The sequence below is a fragment of the Saccoglossus kowalevskii genome, chromosome 2 (assembly GCF_978046115.1).
Source record: "Saccoglossus kowalevskii chromosome 2, keSacKowa6.1, whole genome shotgun sequence".
In the NCBI taxonomy this organism is placed as follows: Eukaryota; Metazoa; Hemichordata; class Enteropneusta; family Harrimaniidae; genus Saccoglossus; species Saccoglossus kowalevskii.
Genome location: NC_140642.1, coordinates 25,790,263 through 25,812,423, shown reverse-complemented (window position 1 = coordinate 25,812,423; position 22,161 = coordinate 25,790,263). Strand labels below are relative to the sequence as shown.

General features: G+C 36.6%; 1 protein-coding gene across 1 annotated transcript; it reads left to right on the top strand.

Annotated features, from left to right (window-relative positions):
- Positions 1-545: 545 nt before the first annotated feature.
- LOC100371135 (potassium channel, subfamily K, member 13-like) lies at positions 546-21,708 on the top strand. Its single transcript, XM_002741706.4, has 2 exons — positions 546-1,594; positions 20,076-21,708. The coding sequence occupies exons 1-2, from the start codon at positions 1,234-1,236 to the stop codon at positions 21,002-21,004; spliced, it is 1,290 nt and encodes a 429-aa protein (XP_002741752.3). The 5' UTR covers positions 546-1,233; the 3' UTR covers positions 21,005-21,708.
- The last annotated feature ends 453 nt before the right edge of the window (positions 21,709-22,161 follow it).

The following is a 22,161-nucleotide window of genomic DNA, read 5'->3' as shown; positions in this document are numbered from 1 at the left end:
CCTACCACGAACCATACAAATAGTCCGTTTATAATACTAAGGATACGAATCCAACATCTGAACCAGGCATTAATATTAAACTGACAGTCACGTGACACCGATATCGAGTCAGATGCACCTGTTCAGTTCTGAACCGGTCTTCAAGAACAGCTGTCGACATATCGATTTGTTCATTCATAACACCGATTTCTAACGGAATTTACTGACTTTACAATTACCACCTGTTAAACTGCCTACGAGTCGATGCAAGCCAATGTTACAGTTGTTTCTTTCGAAATAACGCAATTTTCCCGTGGATAGAACAGTTTATTTGTAATATAAACACGACGCATGCGTGATAGGCAACTCCCGGCGCATAGTCACTTTCTACAGGGGATGTTGAATAAAGATTAGAAGAGCCAAAAGCTCGACTCCGCCAATCGCTTTCCCGAATGATAATTGTAATTGAAAAGGACAGCTTTCACGTCTCAGGGGTAGGACTATATTGTGTAGGTTTTCCATTTTGCATCCATGGTAATACGTAGGCAATTATTTTTTTCTTTTTAAACACAACCCCCCTTTATGCACAAGAGCTCAAAGCCATTTCTGTCCTATTACGTATGCGCTCACCGTATCTCGTTTATTTCAGGGAAGTCGCCATCACCTTCGTAAAAGATATCTACAACGATGACGACGGAGATTCTATATTTTCCTCGTGATTTTTAATATGAGAGATATACACTAGTGGGTTTCGAAGAGACGTACAATAGGTAAAGAGGATAGCTTATTTACTTCTGGCTCTCGCTTCTTGTCGCTTATCGCCATCTTGTTTATCGGGCAACTGTGTTTTGCTTCGTGGATACCGACAACCATATGTTTACTTCGAGATCACCAAACTGGCATGTTCTGTTATTCGCGAACGATCGTCCACTAGCAACGACGAAAACGGAGAGATGATTTTTTCAAGATGAAACGACGATTTTCCATGAAAGCGGAGGTTTGCGTCGAAGACATCACAGAAGACGGGAGAAGAGTATTCATTATATATTCATGTCATTTTTTCTGTTGACTGAAATCTCCGCATCGAGGAAACTTATCTGGATGGACCAAAATGGATGCCGTTGACTAGTCCGAGAGACCACAGTCCACAGGGGCGTTTCCCTAAATTTAAGTATGGGTTGTTAATTGGCAAGTACTACATTTGTCGCCAAACACAACCCGCCAACGATCGGTGCCCGTTCTTGTGCCACCACAATGGCGCGAAGCGGGGGTTGGTGTTCAATGATTCATTTGAGAGAGGATAACGCACGCTTTATACTGTTAATGATTTTTATTCTAATTTACCTCATGATCGGAGCAGCTATATTTTCGGCAATAGAACATGAGCAGGAGAAAAAAGATAAACTTGAATACGAATTGAAAAAGACGGAGTTTCTAGATCGAGTGAATGCAACTATGAATAGTAGTGAATTTTCCACATTTCAAGAAGAGTTCGAAGAATTCCTCGAGTATCACCTGAAAACTGCCGTTAAAGGACTATTAGCAGATAAAAAGAGAGATCGCTGGGATTTCTCTGGATCATTTTATTTTGTGTGTACAGTAGTTTCCACAATAGGTATGTTTTAATTAATATTTTTTTTCTACCGTGTAATGTAGTATCTGCTTCTTACAGGTGGTCGGCGACATATTTTTCACTGATGTTGTTGTTGTTGTTTGTGAGTCATTACGTCACTCTAATATTATCTATTACTCACTCTGCCAACAATTCGTGCCATTTGGTTTACAATGGTGACGAGTATTGTCAGATAGCGAGTACCGTTTTTTTTTTGGTAACAATCTCTCAATCATCGCCGAGTTGTCTGATGCACTAGAGATTATGCGCAACAATGCAGTGGTATGAAATGCCAGAGCCCCCGGTGTTGGCGAGAAATAATATTTCTATTTTGTTTAAATCCCTGCGTAATGACCCGCTGTATAACTATGCGGATTATTAAGTTCCCGGCAATAAGGCGAAATGTACTACTGCTTGCGATGACAACAACGCAACCATGTTAGATTGACTGGGAATTCCCGTTTGGTTGAACGATGAATTAATCAGAAAAAAAAAATACATTAACACAGTCGTCATACACGGAGATGAAATCGTATTGATTTGTGCATTGATTGCTCATCTACGGAATAAATTGCACATGGTGATATTAAGTAGCTACATTACATGAACACGACGTCTGGTCTAAAAGTGGTTATAATGAAATCGTTGCCATTATCATCACGGAATACATCGCTAGATGATTGAAAACCAATCTAACCTCGTCCTTGGCGTTTTTCTCTCGTCGTTGGAGGGAGACAAGTTAATAACAAATACAGGTTACGTGAGATGAACCCACAGCTTGTACTGTTTGATGACACACTGCTAATGCGTATAATGAGTCGTTAGCATTTTTTTTTTTTATAATTCGGCTTCCTAATTAGAAAAGAAACCTTAGCGTTACAGGAAAAAGACTACACAGCCGGTGGAACATCGCGAACAATACGTGGCGGGATTGTGAGTAGATTTGTCAAGCGTTTGAGAATAATTTAATCCTCTGGCACTGCGAAACAGTAGAATAACCAGGTTATGACGCGTTTACCGCCTAGCAATGAAAAACAACAACCTTTCGAAGAGAACGCGGCCATATTGAGACGTGTACTTTCGTTTTACACCGACACTGCAGCCGATGTGCTTGAACACGACAATTAATATATGTATTCAGTATATATGTCTGTGTTTATGTGCGTATTCGCGTACTGGTATATAACCTGAACTACGCAAAGATATATGTGTATAAAGTGGCGAAATAAATGTTACGTGAATGTGTGCCAAAAATAATCGCGTATCCACGAGAAACACTATGACACTGACACGGACAAGCCCGTGACAAGAACGACGACATACACGGCAGTGTTGGTAGCAATATGGCGCGATTAATTACATGTATTACGGAAAAAACTATAAACAGCCCCCGAATTAAAACGTATATTCTCACTGAAATATGGAGCTCGTAAATAGCATGGGGTACCCGTCATTGACGCTGCTGCGACGGATGCCAGACTGGGGGCAAAACCCGTACTTGAAATACTACGTTTTAACATTATTTACATAAAATGTGTTTTTTTTTTAGGACAAGAAAGTCACAAAATAAAAATTGTCCAAATTCCAATGTATATAGTTCTATAGCTAATTGTGTTTGTTGCTTGGGGTGCGTTACGTTGTCTGGGATTCACGCACCAATGCTCTCACGTGACACATATTACGAAATGGGACTCACTGCGGATGAATTTATCCCTCAATTTATCAAACCTGTTTATCGCATGCTTGGATTTACAAAGTTGGCATATACCGCGAAGCTATCGATCGTAACCGTCGTGGTTTGAGGGTAAGAAAGATATATTCAAAGATTCCGTGATCTGGAATATTGGATATATTAAATCAAAATAAACCCGGAAAGGGACCTGCCCCGCACCCGACATTTCCTCTCATGTTACATGATAGATAGTGGTTTATGTAAATTATGTTATTCCCGACCGACCTTGATAAAGTTGAATCAAAATGACCCAGTAATTTTCAGACGGAATGACGACAACCCATTACAAATATTAAGGGAGATTATTGGGGTCCTAAGTCGGTAATGGCTGCTTTATATGATTTTATAATGCGATGTGAACATTTTGCTTCGAATTTGGATCATGAAATGTTAACTGTCTATTCGTTTCCGATAGAACTATAATTTATATTTCGTATTTGACGGCATCTGGTAATTGGTCTTGCCTTCCTCTTTGTTCGTTTTTTTGTCTTATAATTTTCAAATGGCTAAGTTCTATTTCAATATATATCCAACTGATTCAGTCATTATATGAAAGGCATTTAGTTGTCAAGAAAACGGCATTTAAATAGTCTTAATCCGTGCGGAAAATGCAATGAAATATTTAAAATTCGCCAAATCTCACACGGATAAGCTCTGTGATGATGGAAACCAGTTACTAAGCAACCAGAGTCAGCCATGACAATAGCGATGATGAGAGCATCATATCTGTGGTGGCTCGTCATATTTTTACTGGGAAGTAGTACCCATGGAAATGCTAGTCTATTCGACGGGGTTATGGAGTAAATAACCATTTTCACTGCCGTGTTCATTGCTGGGAACACCCGTAAAACGTCAAAACAACGTAATGGAAATAACTACTTCATCATTTAAAAAAATAATAAATGTGTATATATTCTGTCGCAACAGATTGATTCCAGTACGCATGGCTTCGTTGCGTGTTGTTTTAATTCACTCATAAATAATGCCGCGTCGCAATGAAAGTACGAACATTTGCTAGGTTCAGCACGACGACATATTTCAGTAAACAGTAACGCATTGAAACCACGAATATGAAATGCGACTAATAATTCTAATCATGCCGGACTTCGTGTTCATTATCTTATCGCTCATGATCGCCGAGAGGGACATATTCACCCAGGCTATACAAACTCGCCAGTTGGGTAGCGATAACGATAATGTATCGTTTCAATGTACACTGGCATAGTACGGCAATCCGACATGATGTTATTATGATTTATCGTCGTGTATGTGTGCCCAAACCTGTTTTATATTCATTTCCGAACTGTAGAAGCTGTGTGGCGACATGCACAATAGTACAAAAATGAAACAAAAAATTCACTTTCTCTCTTCTAAGTATGAAAATTATCGATCAATTGTTGGAGCTCACTATCGCGACTGAAATCATTTAAAATATGAGCTTAAAGCTGCCCAGTCGCCGCGCAGTGTCGATCAATTTGGGTCCAGTCGAATGCGACGTAGATTTGCATTCAGTCTCTTGTTTGTTTTTTCTGGTGTTTTTTCCAATAAAATAAAATATTATGGGAGTGTATAAATGGTGAAAGCTGGGTTTCGCGGCAACCCGGCTTTCGCATTTATAAACTTCCATGGTATTTTATTTAATTGAAGAAACACCAAAACTGTACATATAAAACGCATGGAAATATTATTCGAACACGTTATGACTATTCCGGAGCTTTGAACAATGCGTCGCTTTCGATAAAAAGCGCTAGAATACTGTACATGCCACTGCAAAGCTGTGGTCGTCGTTGGCGTGCGACTGTGGAAACCCATCAATATCACGAATCTATGCATATAAATAGAATACTTCTGTTTTACCGACGCATTATGTTCACTTTTCACATTCGATATCAGTTTATTTTATATTATATTATTTTATTTATTTCTTACTAAATGTCAAGGATTGTGGGCAGACTTGCGTCCACGTCTAACCACTTTCCTGCGTTCCACGACACCGACTCGGTAGACTCGATGTAGCTCAACTCTATACTACCGAGTTGTCACTTGTAAGTTCGTGTTAGTTGAACTGTTTGATGCCCGCATTAGCGGTTACATGACGTATTACGTCGATTCTGAACTATCCACAAAAATTATAGGCATATTTCTTGAAAAAATACCAGAATCTATAGTTTTGATCGCGATATCGTCATTCGCGATACCCGCACAGTGATCAAGTAAATAATGAAATATGGTAAACTGCGTGCGATTAGTGGCATTTGCATAATGATTTACTATTGCGAACGAAATAGCTTTTGGAAGCATAATACATTAACATTGATTGAAAAGTCATGTCAGGGCACGATAATCCGACACAAATCGTAGCGATTAGGACACTAATTACAAATCGAACATAGTTTCCACATTTTGCATTTTATAAATATAACTTTACCCGTTGCTTTATTTATAGATCAGGGCATAATCTTGAACATTCTTTAACGAATTCCGACTTCCAGGAAAAGTTACCATAACATAACGCGAGACTTGGTAATGCGTGTTTACCTGCTCCGATGTTCATTGGTTATGATAATTCACATTTAAATTATCTTCTATAAAGGCGTTGATATGACACTTTAATTTAGTTTTATTCTCCCAATACATTCTCCTTTGTATATTATTCGCCAATTTTTAATGAACCCAGGATTCGACGGTGCTCTTGTATGGCTTACACTGAAAAACCTGAAATTCATTAACACTTGATTATTAATAATATGATAATGATGATGGTGAATAGTTAATATTCAAATAAACGCAACAACAAATGTATATAAAACGTTGCCAGAAATATAATTGTCAATATTAAATTGATTGACCTTAAATTTGACCAATATTTCAGTATATAACAGTAGCAGCAACAAATACAAATAGATGTTGAACGAAATCCATTTACTAGTATTTAATATCAGAAACATGAATAAAAAGTGTTGAAAACACATTAATTTCACATTAGTAGCGTTGAGTAACCGTAATAAAGCTTAAAGCGCGGTGGTCGTCACGCAGCGCGTGTTCGAATTTCATGTAAATAAACAATGTATTTTACACGCGTTGTATACGTCGTTAGGAGTTCCATATCGAACAGGACGCGCACAACGACTGCCGCCCTTTAACGTTACGGGTCTCCCCGTGTATAACAACATACATTCCGGTCATTTGCGCTCCGATAACTTGTTGTAATCGAGTAACACGCGGTCATTGTCGGCAAAACACCACTCGTACACATATGTAAAACAACATTATTTGAGCTTATGATATTTTGACCATTCTGTTGTAGTTTGTGAGGTTCTGATCTCAATGCGCGAAAGTTCTTCACGCGCGTCTCCAGAACGGGTCTTAGTCCGATCTACCATGAATATCTAAGTTTTTTATCTAGATTTTTTTCGGGCTTTATGCCAGCGAATAAGCCTAAATGAGATGTAATTGGCAGAGTAAATGTAAAATAATATTTGTCGAGTAATAATACGGCTCATTACAGGGCTATTCACAAAAAAACGCATGCTTGTTTAATTTCTTGGCGGACGTCGATTAAGAGCGGGAAACGAGCACGGAAATGAGCATGTTTTCACATGCGCCGGTCGATTGCGTGGGTCGGTAATCGGTTCTATCGAAAATAAAATATAAGGGAAAAAAATACAGGAACGGGGTATTAGTCGTAACTCGGCCAACCGATGAAACCTACTAAGAGTGTTGATACACCTTTTTGTGACAATTGCAGTCGTTTTTTTAATCCTGGCGTTGGTTCTAAGACCTGTCTTTCAGTATTTACCAACTCCTCTGTCTCACACACATTACTTTAATTAGAAACGCGACCACGACAAACGGAAATACGCCCACAATGGAACTACTAATATAAATCCTTGCGTAGACATAAACAAATTTCGAAATTATAATACCTGGACACATAACGTAATGTCTACTAGGATAAACACGAACGAGACGTGCACTTGTCAAAACAAGACCATAACATGTCGCAGCGTAACAGTAAGCAAATGCACTCAAGATCGCACATTTTCCCCAATATGAACGATGCTATAGTGACAACATATCGACCAGGCGACCCGCAGTGAGAATACAGAGTCATTACGTGCTTTGTAGTACGACCTTACAGAACTATTATATTCAGCTGTTAACGCTCCACATTTCGTTAGTGAATAGTTCATCTGAACATATGTTCTCTCGACAAAAAAAAATAATAATATCTCATAACGCAATTCCATGTACACAGCGCAGCCCCTTGTGGGAAAGTCCGTTCATAACAATGTACCGCGTTCCATGAGAAACTACATTGCTCCGATCATTTGTATTCACAACCACTGCCACACTTATAGATTTCATGTTCAATTCACTGCTTGATGTGACTAATTTGGAACATGAAAACGATAAATTACCAATCTTCAGTTTCAAATAGAAGAATTTTACGGCATTTTAATTGGACAGTCGAATCAACCCTTGGTCCTGTGCTGCGATAGTAAACGGTATTCGATTTTTTCTGCACACCTAACTACCTATTTCGGGATACATATTTCTCGTTTTACGTCATTGTAGTGCCAATTGCCCCTTTACGACCTTTGCCAATACGTCAATATATTACCATGTGTGGACAAATCTATTTAAATGTTTTGCTAAACACTATATTTCCAGGTGTAAGACCTGCGTCCTTTCAGTACAGAATCCATGTGTACTCATCATATTGATTGCAAGTCTCAGTTAAGCATTTGCTCTTCACTTAATTGTATCACGACCATATTTTAAACACGCTGGCTTTCACACGAACATAGTAGATATGGTGTAATGTGAAAGTCGTGCATTGTGGGATAGAGTCGGGCAATCCGTGTTTCACAAGCTCATTGACGCTGTCAAGAACTCCGTTCCCTGTCATTATAGCTCCGTTGGCCATTAGTAAAGTTTTGTTTAACCAGGTACATACGTGAAAAGTGGCGACTATATAATCAATGTAAATATCAGTGACGGTATTTGCAATCGCTAGATCAATTAGCTTGTACATTGTGCGTAATCTAAAAATACGTGCTCCATCTCGTTAAAGTGACATGTCTGTTTGGTTGATACCATTTGCTTGATTTGCCGCATGTTATAGTCAATTTAATTCATTATAGATCTTAAACGAAATGGCCGACGAGATCTCGTTGAGAACGAGAAAGTCATGTCGATGAGAGAGAATGGAACACTATTCGAGTGTCAAGAAAAGTTGCGTGGCTTTCTCGCTATCCATGAGACTCCGGCGGCCATTTGCCAAACGTCTATTGCAATAACAGTAACCATAACTATGTCGACTATATTAGTTGAATCGATTTTTAAATATAATGGCATCGTGCGTAGCCCATTTAGATTTGCGTAACAGCCCGAATAATGTATTTTTCATAAAAAGGCAAGTTGTTTCTGTTCACATTGTTTTGCGACTAAATGCCACTGCAGAAAGTTACATCAATATAATTGCTCCGTGTATGGTTCGATTTGTATTATGTTATCCCACATTGCACATTAGAATAAATGTACCATATGTATTACATGCCTTTAGGGAACATGTCTGTTCTACATTCACATAATTTATAACTGTTTTCATAATATCCATAATAATAAGACCAGTAAACAAAAATCGTCTATAAGACTTGGAGTGGAATGTAACTTATCTATTTTGTTATCGTCATATTTTGCTTCACTAACTAACGATATATTAAAAGGACATTCTCTTCATGACACATGAAAGATATCTTGACATTGGAATCCAATACACGCATGCTCGTTGGTAGAACTAGATCATTCAATCCATATCATTGACTAGAACGGGCTTATTCGACCATTAAATTATGTTACATTGGTTCCAATCATTGTTTTTCGCGGAACACATTAACGTCTCATGACCTTAGTATTCTTATCCCACTATGTTTCCTCCATCATGTCAGTGAACTGGCGACTGGAATCTTTAGATTCTAACTAATCTGCCAATGGAAACAGTTGGCGGAGAACGTTTCGGAGTCGTATAGTTACATGAACAATTTACAAATCATAATGGAAAACAAAAAATTACGATATTTTTTAAATGTTTACAAACGTCACAGAAAAGATATTATCGGAAATAGATCATAAACAATTTCAGATTTTCCTTGTTGTGAAACACGGTCTAAACTCATGTGGAGAAATCATATATTGTCTAATAACTTCGAGTAGATGGCCTGTCCATTGAGAAGATGGCGAAAGACGTACATGTTATTTTCACGACGAGAGAAGAGTGTCAAATTGTAGTGTCAACTTTAAAACAACAAATAATAATTAGTACATATATCACTGGCGGTTCCAGAAATTTGGTAAAAGGGCGCCATTGCATCGCCTCATGACATGGCTGGGTTTTTCAATTGACTCTTGTTCTTTTTTGTCAGAAGAATTGGGGGGCGTCTAGTGTGCCTTCCCCCTAAATCCACACATGTTATGATTTTATGCTTTCGGAACTCCAGAACCACTGAATTCACACCCCCGTGTGCTTCTTGGTAAGATCATGTTTTCTGAATGATATTGCACCTGAACTGCTATCAATATCAGGTGAAATTATATGAATTTAGGTGGCGTAATTGGATGAATTATGCAAATGCAATGGACGAAAGCACAGACGACTAAATAGCGATCTGAAGCGAAACTAATGAGACCTTTAAAAGCGATGACAACCGTACTAAAATATACCATACCCATATGCAGGAAACCTGGACACAGAATAACACCACCACTTTATAGCGCATGCATACGAGCCCATGTCAGTTTAAATACGTTGTAAATCATTATTTGATCCGTGGTAGCGGGACACATAGAACCGATGCACGGTATACACACAACAAGCAATACATAGTCACAGTCAGTCGACGTAGTCACACTCAGTATGACGCAGGTAAACACTGTATGGCGAAGTATCTAAATCATCATACGGAGAAGGAAGTCAATACTTATGCATACTCATTAGTATTGGCAATGCATCGTAGACATATTAAAGCCGTTGCTTCGCTGTTTTCACGGGCCAGTAAGCTATATTTTATCTGTGCCTTTACAAGAGATCCGTCGGTTCGCCATGATTGCCTGCAATGCGTACAATATACTCCGCGTAGCGCCATGGTTCAGCGGAACGTGAGGTCAACTACTGTACAATATCACGTAATGACGTCCTTCGTGTTGCTATAGTTACTGTGGAATTTCTGTTACCGCGGCGACTGTTTTTGTTTTGTTTCGGTTGACTATACCTTACTCGTCTTACTAGCGATACAGTGCATCGTGTGCAAATATCGGAAGTGAATTTGTGATGTTAAAATTTGTCTTTATTCAGTCACAGGTACCGATGTATGTAGAGAACGGAGGAATAATTAGCCACATTCGAACATTGAACGCGTTTATATTAACGTATTATTGTATAAATTGAAAATTGGAAATTTGCTTTCATTTTTAAATAAGTCTTCTTATGCCTTTTCCCATTGCGGAAAGCCAATCAATGCTATCAAGTATCCTCGGAAATCGACAATCAGTTACAGCAAGCATTGTGAAACTGGCAAGAAATGAAACGTTAAAAAGAATAGTGAGACTGAAAGAACTGACATTGCCATTTGCCAACCTTTTAACTAAATTGCTCGACATAACAAGCGTTGTTACATTGGCTGTGCAAGCAGTTTGCCGTCATTTTTACTTCTTTCGGGGAAAAAAATACGCCACTATATTGATACTGACAAGAACGATACGCGATCGCACGTTTTGATTTTGTTGCCCAATTATCATTTACAGTGCTTTACACTGTTCCCAAATCCCGACTCAACTCATTTATTTCGCATATTCAATTGTTGCCATGACAACACCTCGTGTTGTCCGCGACAACACGTAACAAGTAATTGTCTATATATTCAAGCAGCTTCCGTATCCTAGCGCCAATGTAGGTGTATCAATATCACCATGCATTCTTCTCCAGATAATCTGCAATTAATAAATTCGTGATAACTGGAGTCGTTATCTTGAAAGAAGACGGAAAAAAAACGTTGCTACACGTTGTCATGGGCGTGGCGGCTGATAAATTGTGACCGAAATGTTAAATTTTAATGTTTTATTTATATTTGTTTATTTTGCGATGGTTGATAATTACGAACGAGACAAACTGTCAATCATTCAAGTGTACTTTATAAAATTCTAAATAGAATATAATTATTATTTTTGCGTGAGGCATGTAAGACATTGCTTTTTTATAGCTCCAATTGTATTTACGACTGAAGATCACCATGGAAACATCTACATGGGATCGTTTTAGTCGCCAGGGCTTTTTTGTTATTTCCTTTCGTTCTCAATTTTACCATCATTTAAAAAAATGACAGGAATGTGATTCAACCGAGTCGTTGTTAAATTATGTATTTCTTTGCTTATGTTTTTTTTTTTTTTTTTTTTTTTTAATAAATGCAACTGACATAGAAACTGGAGGGGTGACATACATTATTCGAGACAGCTGGTAGACGCACGGATCACTGCTAAGTAAATAAATGAACGTTTCGAAATCAATACGCCGAACTATTTGTCAATAACTATTATTAAACATAACATTTTGCGACTGGCGTTTTAACATATATTCTCATAAATAATATTGGACATCATCTCATCGATCATTTTATCTTCTATTCGTGAAAGATTTGAATAAACCTTCGATTTACTAGCACTTTCCGGCTAGTCCAGTTAAGAACCGCACTCCCTTAAGGTGTTTGTCTTGATTCCATTTCTCGTCGCTTGCTATTCCAGTCCTCTGTTTCTCGTTTAGTGAGTGAGATCACATGTCGGGCGGCCTCTCGTCCTTATGTGTTTGATTTTATCAACTCACCAAGCACTGCTGATGTTGTGTGTGTGTGTGTGTGTGTGTGTGTGTGTGTGTGTGTGTGTGTGTGTGTGTGTGTGTGTGTGTGTGTGTGTGTGTGTTTGTTTTGTTTTCTCGTTCACTTCGAATTTGCCATCTGTCACACTGTTCGCGAGACATCGATAACACTGATTATCACGTATATATTACTCACGCATACTAGCTGTCAATGCGCTTAGAATATTGATTATAAGATAGCAAATTAAACGTTGTCTTTACTATAATTTAGCTGCCATAAAGTTAACGGTCTCTTTCAGTGATAGTCATGTTAACACAATCTGCTGAATTAACAGAAAACAAACTGATGCAGTACAAACGATAGGACTCAATTTATCGAAAGGCGACAATAACAACGGCGCCGTATTCACAATGTAATAGTAATAATAATTTATATAATTTACCACAACAAATATAATACAAATAATAGCACGGCAGTGTAATTTATGGCTACGCTCTATTTGTTGCCTAGGATACAGTATCATATCACTGTACCAAATCACGTAATGATATCACACATAGTTATATGTTGGCCCGAGGTTGTTACTGGACATATGCTACTAAAACCATGACATTATATATACAGTGATGAAAAAATATTACCTTGTTCCCCGCTTTTTAAATACATTTTAATTCAGATTATCACTTACGGTGAATCGGACCACGGCAAATTAAACATTGTCGGGTAGAATGTATAAGATAAATAATAAAGAAAATATAGTTTTAAGGTTGGCAAAAAATCGACTGAAGTTGCTTGAGATTCAGATCACATTTGTTTATCACGCTGTGATACAAAATTCCATTATTATTCAAGTTTCTCAAAATTGAATATTGTTGATGCTGTTAGTATTCCACTAGCAGCGAGAATTAGGCACTTCTCCGCAACTTATTGTAGAAAATAAACCTAATATCCATATATATACACTGTATGTACTTGAATATCCATTTAAAAAAACAATAGTTTAATCAAGAAGCCACACTTTTAATTGTCGGTTATTAAACCACACGTACATATGTTGAAATTATATCGTCGGAGCGAGAAAGGTGTTAGACGCTAGATGTAACTGTAAGTTATAAATTCAAGACTATAAGCATGACCCTAGGATGGTTCTGATCTCAGCTGGATAAAACCCCTAATGCACATCATATTACACATTTTCAGTGACTTATTGTGAATCAGACTTAAACATCTCCCTGGGCCATCCGAATATAATAATCTTCACATTATTGTACACATTGTCACTAGATTTAGCTATATGTAGCAGAAAGACACAAATTACATTTCAAAATGTGTTTTTTTGTTCAACATGTAAACCTACGGGGAAAGTATGTGTGATATAATGCTAATCAACCTAACAACGTCACTCGGTATGTTATGGGCCTCAAACATCCAATAAAAAACATAAAATATTCCCATAATATGTAGTTGGCGTATGAGTAGGATTCAGCTTTGTCAACTAGTTGTATCCAATAGTTGATTTTACATGAACGTAGAATTAACTTGAACGTTTTTTTCTTCTTTTTGAACTGATATATATATTCCAATACGATATGCATGACACTAAGTAATAATATTTTGAAAACAGTAACATTGTCAAGTTTAGAGTTCAGGTCCACGACATCCAACAATTAATTATTATATACTTAGAGAACAAATAGAGATAATACAAATAATAATGTTAGCTTTACGTATTTGCGAGTCCAGAATGACAGGCAGTGGATCGAATTAACTGTTTGATGACATCTATGTTTCTATGGTGACCATCAAACATAGTGTGGCTGTGTCATTGTAGGGACGACTACAAAACCGTGCGTGTTCAATTTTAATTCCAGTAAATAGTCGTCAAAATATACTGACAAGCCTGTTTTTATTCATAGAGGGATATACTATTTGTTCAACTTGATCACTGGGTATTGCTGTTATTGGCCATGAGAAATACTGTACTGTCTGTCAAGTAGATGAAATGTACAGACTGGTATTTTAAAATACACATATTTCATTAACTCGTTTGCACATAGTTTTCAGTTTATATGTGCAGATAACAATCCCCATTGTGCATGTAATTTTAATTGTATGGAGGCGACCGAACAACTCGAACGTGATTGAATACATGAAATCACATGAAATCATGATTGACGTAATATTACTAGTGGTATGATTATTTTTATTATAACATTTATGATCATGGTTTTAATTGGAGATTATTTATTTCATTTTCTACCTGTAATATTATTCAAGGGCTATGAGAAGTAAACATGCACAAATCATACATTTTATTTACCATCTGAACTAAAAGTTACTCCTGTCACTATGAACGTATTATTGTGATAATACATTTATATTTACATACATATTTATTTTCATTACAACGTGTTGTTTCCATGTATGTGTGTTTATGTCGCACGAGAATGACTCGGAATCCCAGTGGCATTGACTACCTGAGTTTAATATGGGGAATTGGCGATTTGAACAATATGGACTACGAGTTTTAAGTTACAAATAAGGGATCAGTACCTGCAATGATTGACAACAGTCAATGATACACTAGAACCCATGGTGACCTTTGTGATAATAAGATTACCGCCCCAACAATTGCTCTTTTTGTGCAACTCTGCAACAATGTACTGGCGTTTTAAGATGATCTACATAAAATTTGCTACGTCAAAAAATACGCCGCCACGTCTAAATTATAATATTGACTAACTTTAAAACACACGTTTCATATAGAAATGTCACATATTAGCACATACAAATCAGATTATAACTCAACTGCTCGTTGGAGCTTTGAACTTTTAAGTTTGAAAGTAAATAGAAAGACAATTCATTACCACTGAAATAAAACAATATACTACATTTGACGAAGAGCTCCATTGGTACATTTCTGGAATATCGAAACTGTCGATTGTTGAGTTATTTTAACATGAATTTCGATTCTGCAATTTTCATGCACACTGGTAATATCTTTTACAAATAATAATCATAATTTGTATAAATAGGAATTACTCAAACATATAATAGCGTGTTACCACGATACAGCAACTAACATTACCCATACTTACAAGGTGGTACTACTAGTGTATTCACGTTATTTACTATTTTATTTAGTTACTAAAACTGAAACGGTAAAGGTGCAATGACTAAGTTATTAGAACAGATATAAATACTGGTGGCATAACTATGGACAGGTCATAACATAATAACCCGCTACATGACACATTGTGTTTGTTGAATATAAATCCAGACAAAGAGAGTCAATATTTAAATTCCCATTTTTTTAGTATGTAAAACATGTTTTTTTGGGGAGAGGTTAATGAATATGTGTTTATTAGTAATACATGTATTACAGCATAAAAGAGTGGAAACCGGTTTTGAGATCAGTGGGTCATTGGCCTATACCCGGATGTCCATATTTAACCACGATACACGTTATGACAGCTCCATTGCATGATAAAAATAAACATATTCAATAGTCGTTGTTTGACACAAACTTGGTTTAATCAATCATATATTTAGCGTAAATGGTCAAGGTTATATTAAAAGTACATCTAAAAGTACATTAACATATTAGGGGATGTAATCATCGACGTTACACTAATAATATTGTAATGCCCAAATCTGTCCGATCTTCGCGAATCAGTTTAACGTTTACTATTTACGTCTGATATTATCACGAGTCATTTAATATATTAATATGTTATAAATACCCGTGGAGTGGTTCATATTGTCGTTACATATCGAACTACATGCACCTAAAAGCCTCATTCAATTTTTATTGTGTAGATTACAAGACAGGATGTTTTTTGGCTGTTAGCAATGTTGTTTAGAAAATGTACCATTCTCTGTACGTTAATTCATGATCCATCCGAGAATCGTTGATATTTTCTCGAAATGTGACAGATGTACTTGTGCACTTGCTAGATTCAGTTTACATTTTGTCATATATATATATATATATATATATATATATATATATATATATATATATATATATATATATATATATATATATATATATATATATATATATATATATATATATATATATATATATATTACAATGCAACAAGCAACCTTTGTAATGTATGTGTGCATTTGTTATAAGGGTTGTTACATACAGCCCACATTAAGCTGCCATGTTGACTGTGGTAATATATCATAGGCACTTTCAACTTAGCAAACACCATTACCAACATGCTAATGTACCTAATCAACATACGTATGTTGCCATGGGTACGTGTGTCAATAGTGAAACATAACAATATGTTGAAATCTTTGAATTCATACTACGTTCATAAGCATTTTTTTAGATAATGATCTCAGCATAATATCAGCGATACGGGTATCGTTTACGTCATATTCCACGGTGACTAGTTCTCGGTTGTTACATGACGCATGCCTATAAAATGCTGGCTAAATGCCCTTGCGAATAAATGCACTGCTCAAGTGTCTAAAATACAGTGATTATTGTACGACCTTTTCATTCAAGCATTCTTGAATTCAATCTGCTTTCACCGAGTCTCATAACCTTCGAAGGCTTATACATTAATCTTTCCGATCACGTACACTTTCTCTTATCTTACGGGAACTGCTGTAATGAGTATATCCCCCGAGACATTGTCAGACTACATTGTTGGTGTTATTGTATATTTCAAGAAATTGAACAATCCCTTTATAAATTGTTGTAACATTTCCCTTTATACGCTTTGCATTAAGCATGTCAGTGTCGCTAAATTGTGTTATTTTTACATCACAGTGACTACAAGAAAAGACACTGGTTAATGTAAATACCAATTACCCCCTCTCAGTCAGTATTAAGTTCGGGTTTACACAGGTTGTAATTCTGACTTTCCTTGGCTCCATCTCATTCGTATCTGTCAGCATCGACGACGGACAGTCTCGTGGTTTACTTGCAGCTCATTTACACATGCCGCATATTGCTACTTGTGGCCCAAGGTTCCATTAATCATGTTAATTTAACTGGGTATCACATCCTTACTAGAATCAGTATCACTACCGGCAGGTGGCATTGTCTTACCAGAAGAACCGGTCAGGAAATTGACCGTTTAAGAAATATCGGGTTACACTGCCCACTTTAGTATATTGAATTCGTTTACTACAGACTATAATCTCTATTGGGAATTGTCTCATTTCTCAACCCTGAATATTAATTAAAATAATGCTATGTAGCATCGATTAGTTTCTTCTACGTCGTCGTAGCTTGTTAATTACGGTATATATTATTCATCCCCGTAAATGAAATCCTCGCTAATCGCTAGTGTCTGTAACGTTGCCGCCTTGGACACGGCATTTCACTATCTGGCTATCTACGTCTACGTTATCAGTCTATTTATGTGTCTATGATTTCATCGGATGGGTTGCATGGAATTTCAGAAGTAACCAGCTTTAATATTTTAATATAACACCACGCTTTATAATTTTTGTTTGTTTTTCGAACTAATTAAATGATTTTATAACACGGGGTCATGTTTCTCATTAAAGATTAAGGCGAATTTTGTAAGGGCACTTTAAGTCACAGTGACGGTGTGTGAATGTAACTAATCGCCAATATTTCCAATTATACACAGTCGGTCATTATGATTAAAGGTGGCTGACACACACACACACAATAATATGGAATCAGTAACACGTATAAAGACTAAGAATTAGGAAATTTAATTTGATTTTGCGGAGACACTTCTCAGTGATGTTATAGTAATGTAACATATTTAATCAATAATGACAACGTGGAGGCGCAGAAGTTGCCCTTGAAAACATTAAAAAAATCTTTTTTTTTTAAATTATCATTAATTTTAGATGTGGATGTATACTCCCCAATCGGAGCTGAAAGTTCTTTTCCAAATATCTTCAATATCTCGTAAGACGTGGAAACAAAATATCAGCCTGTATTGGCCCACTCGAATCACTGTGCAAGTTGCGTTGTTACCAGAAATATTAAATATATTATTAAATTATTTTTATCAATTAAATTAATAATATTTTATATTTAGGTTTCCCTTTTTGTTTTTCAAAACTTAAAACAATGTATGTGATTCACCCGTATTGTAGAAACTGAAACTAACAACAGCAATTCCCCAAAATGCCCGGTCAATTAGAAGAAAAGTTGATGTTGTAAACATCATTCTACTTATAACACTGATAAGCCAGACTGTGGAAGAAACAAACTTTCAATACTCTCATCAATTTTTCTTGTATTTGCGTAGTTTGAACAGTGGCGAAGTAGTCTGCAATACATGCTGAAAGGAAAGTAGCACTCCCAACGGGAAACCTGTGCACAATAATAGTTAACGTGCGTTACCATGACAACGCTTTTTTAATTTACTGACGCAGTGTAATCAATAAACCCCAATGCGTGCAATCATATTCATGTCTTAAATGTTAATACCTACCATTTGCAAACCCCCGATTACTGAATCCCTTCAACTAACACAAGTCGCATACTCGCCCCCTTAATTGATTCTGAAAGTAATCCCGAACCTAAGATGACGTCACTTACTCAAAGTGTACCAGAATGACAATTCGTTTCACTCCTTTTTGTTATACAATTGAACAAAAATTTGATTGAAATGAAATATTAACATGATTGTGTTGATAGATTTTAGGGCGTTTTTTTTCAATTCTCATCTGTTTTTCCTGCCAAAACCATTCTGTTTATGACAGATCGCGTGATGGCGGCTGCACTGTAAAACACACTCACAACGAGAAAATGATGATTTATCAAAAACCATTGAAATGCAAATGTAGTTTACTTATTCAAATGTCTAATCAGTCATGTATGAATTCCGTGTGCGATAAACAAATAACACAACCACCTAATAGTCATACTACGCCTTACAAATGTTATTCAAACCATAGACTCACTTTTAAAGAGTCTATGTTCAAACACAATTGCAGCACTTTTTGTTCTTGTCGGAGGGAGATAAGTGTATCATTGAAAACAACCGGGGTAGTACAAAGCCGCCATCGGCCATATTGAATCCAATAATCCATTCTTCCCGGTCTGGTGGGAAATCAACATGACTATTTATAGTTTTTATTAAGTATCCTCAGTCATGTGATCTCTTGCCTAATTTCATTTATGGGCCGAACATGTTACAATGTATTTGTAAGTAAGCTTCTTAAGAGCAGCAGTTAACTAAGCTTGGAATCTGACCGTTTTTTTGATGGCATGAGGTGAAACAGGGACAAAATACACCGCTTATATAAACATTAAATATTCGCATTACACGTATACACTTGCCATACGACCGCCATTAAATGGTATGCTGATTCCTTGTTATCGATGGCGCATAGTAAGAGTCGTATCATGTATAATCAAATGATAGACTTTACTCATTTCCGGCGCAAATGTTGAAATTGGAATCGTGCTTTTCCTCTTTCTATAAAATAGATATATGTACAAGTTTAATATGTAAATTTAATATCCCAAATCAAAACAAGACTAGTGTCCCCAGTGTAGTGATTAGTCAACGAGGCCAAATTCGAAAGTCGTGCAAGATCAAGCGTATGCGGTTCATTAAAATGAAATTGACGGATTACATGCAAGTCGTTTCAAATCACCAGGCCCTAGAATACCCAAGAATTGTTGTTTCTGGTTAAGAACGTGCTGGTTCTAATCCCTCTAGATGTTCTGTTTGTCCATTACTTGACATTTACTTAGAACAGTAAAAAAAATGTAAAGGTCTTTAAATAAATGGGAATATGTGTGTATGTAGTTTATTTTAGTCATGCCAATCGTGAAATTCTCCTTGTCATACAGCCAGACCTAGTAAATTCACGATATGCACAATACTTATTAACATCATTTTACTTCATTATTTTGTAGGTTTCGGTATGACGTCACCTTCTACAGATGCTGGGAAATGCGTGCTTATAGTGTACGGACTACTTGGTAGTGGTGCAACTATTCTATATTTTAACATATTTTTAGAGCGTCTTATCACATTCCTCGCCTTTGTGATGAGATCGTGGCATTTGAGGCAGCTAAAAAAGAAACAGCCTGTAAACGGACAGCCAGCGTCCAAAAACGACAGGAGGGGATCGCAAGGATCTGAGGACAATTTGGATAACTGGAAACCGTCGGTGTACTATGTCATGGTGATTCTTACAATATCAGCTATAGTCATAGCCTGCTGTGCGTCAGCAATGTATTCTGCTGTAGAAAAATGGAGATACTTGGATGCAATTTACTTCTGTTTTGTTGCCTTTAGTACAATTGGTTTCGGGGACTACGTGCCGAGTCAACACCCCGACTATCCAATGCAGACTCTGTACAGAATTGGCAATTTTCTGTCACTGCTACTCGGCGTACTTTGCATTTACTCTATGTACAACGTGCTTACAATTATTATCAAGCAATTTCTCAATTGGTGCATTAAAAAGCTGGACTGTCGTTGCTGTGTGAAGAGGAAACCTCGGCCGAGGAGAAATGCAATAACGCCGGGACACTTACAGAGACAGGCGAGGGCAGGAAATACGAAAGGTCGAGACAAAAACGTGGAAGTGACTGACATGGACTCGACCTACGACAGCGACACGGACGGAAGGAGAATGTCAGGGGAGATGATTTCAATGAAGGATTTCTTAGCTGCGAATAAAGTCTCGTTAGCTGTCATGCAGAAACAGTTGTACGAAACGTCACAAAATAGAAATAGGGACCATCAGCACAGTCGAAGTAATGGCGCATTATCACAGGGAGTGGGGGCCTTAGCTATGCTAAATAATAAATTGCAAGAAACTGAGAAGAAAGAATGAAGTAACTGTGACGTAACATCGTCGCTCGCCTTGTACCATCATATGACAATATCCATAAGTAAATGCGATATCTAATAATAATCACGTCTGTAAAAAAAATGCGATATTTCCATTATATCAGCATAAGTAACATTAATGTGATATCCCATAATATCCACATATTTGAGCAGAATGCGATATTTCCACGATATCTACATCGATATAACGAATGCGATATCCCATAATACCCACATCCCTGGGCAGAATGGAATATCCCATAATATCTACATCGGTATAATTAGTGCGATATCCCATAATATCCACATCCGTAGGCAGAATGTGATATATAGGTAAGAGGAAATGTACAGTATGTGGTACAAGTGCAGCAGAACATAGCCTAATCATTTACATGTAGAGCCAAGACACTGAACGGAGTGAAAGAAGTTGAATGCATAATGTATTAAAACGTGGTGCTTACTGTAGACCAGTAACGGTGAACAAAGCACTGTCAGTATTGCATTTATTGAGTGCCAATACCATAGTACGACTTACGAGACGATTCCCCTGGATTATATTTATTACAATAATATAAACAAGAATATGTAAAAGAAGAAAAAAAAAACAATTATTGAGAAACGTCCAATTTTCAAGTGCACCTTACACACAGAGATTTACTTGATTATATAAAAGCACAACTACAGCTACTTTACAGGGATAAAATATAATTTGTATTCTTTGTTTTTGTTTCTTTGTTATTATTCATTACTAAGCTTTAATTGTATTACGTAATATATATATATATATATATATATATATATATATATATATATATATATATATATATATATATATATATATATATATATATATATATATAACGTGGATTTTCAGAACGTGTTTATGGAGACGTACGCTGGACTGTGCTAAACATTTGGAAAACAAGCTATGCAATAATAGACTATTTGACAGTAACGGAGAAAGAGGTAAAATAAAAGAGTGGCAGCAGATATCTTGAAGTCCATGTTAAAAAAGATCAAAAACGAGTAGCAGTACAGGGAATATTTTGGCCTGCCTTGCAAACCTATAGTTTTCTTCTTTCAAAACACACGTTCAATGTTATTCTGTATGTAAGTCCTTCATTGCTTTTTATTTGCATACAGTTCTGCCGGGGGTAAATT

Excerpts from the sequence above, each read along its gene's own strand:
- LOC100371135 (XM_002741706.4), top strand. The coding sequence starts at position 1,234 with ATGGCGCGAAGCGGGGGTTGGTGTTCAATGATTCATTTGAGAGAGGAT. Across the intron at positions 1,595-20,075 it reads TACAGTAGTTTCCACAATAG|GTTTCGGTATGACGTCACCT; the intron begins GTATGTTTTAAT and ends ATTATTTTGTAG.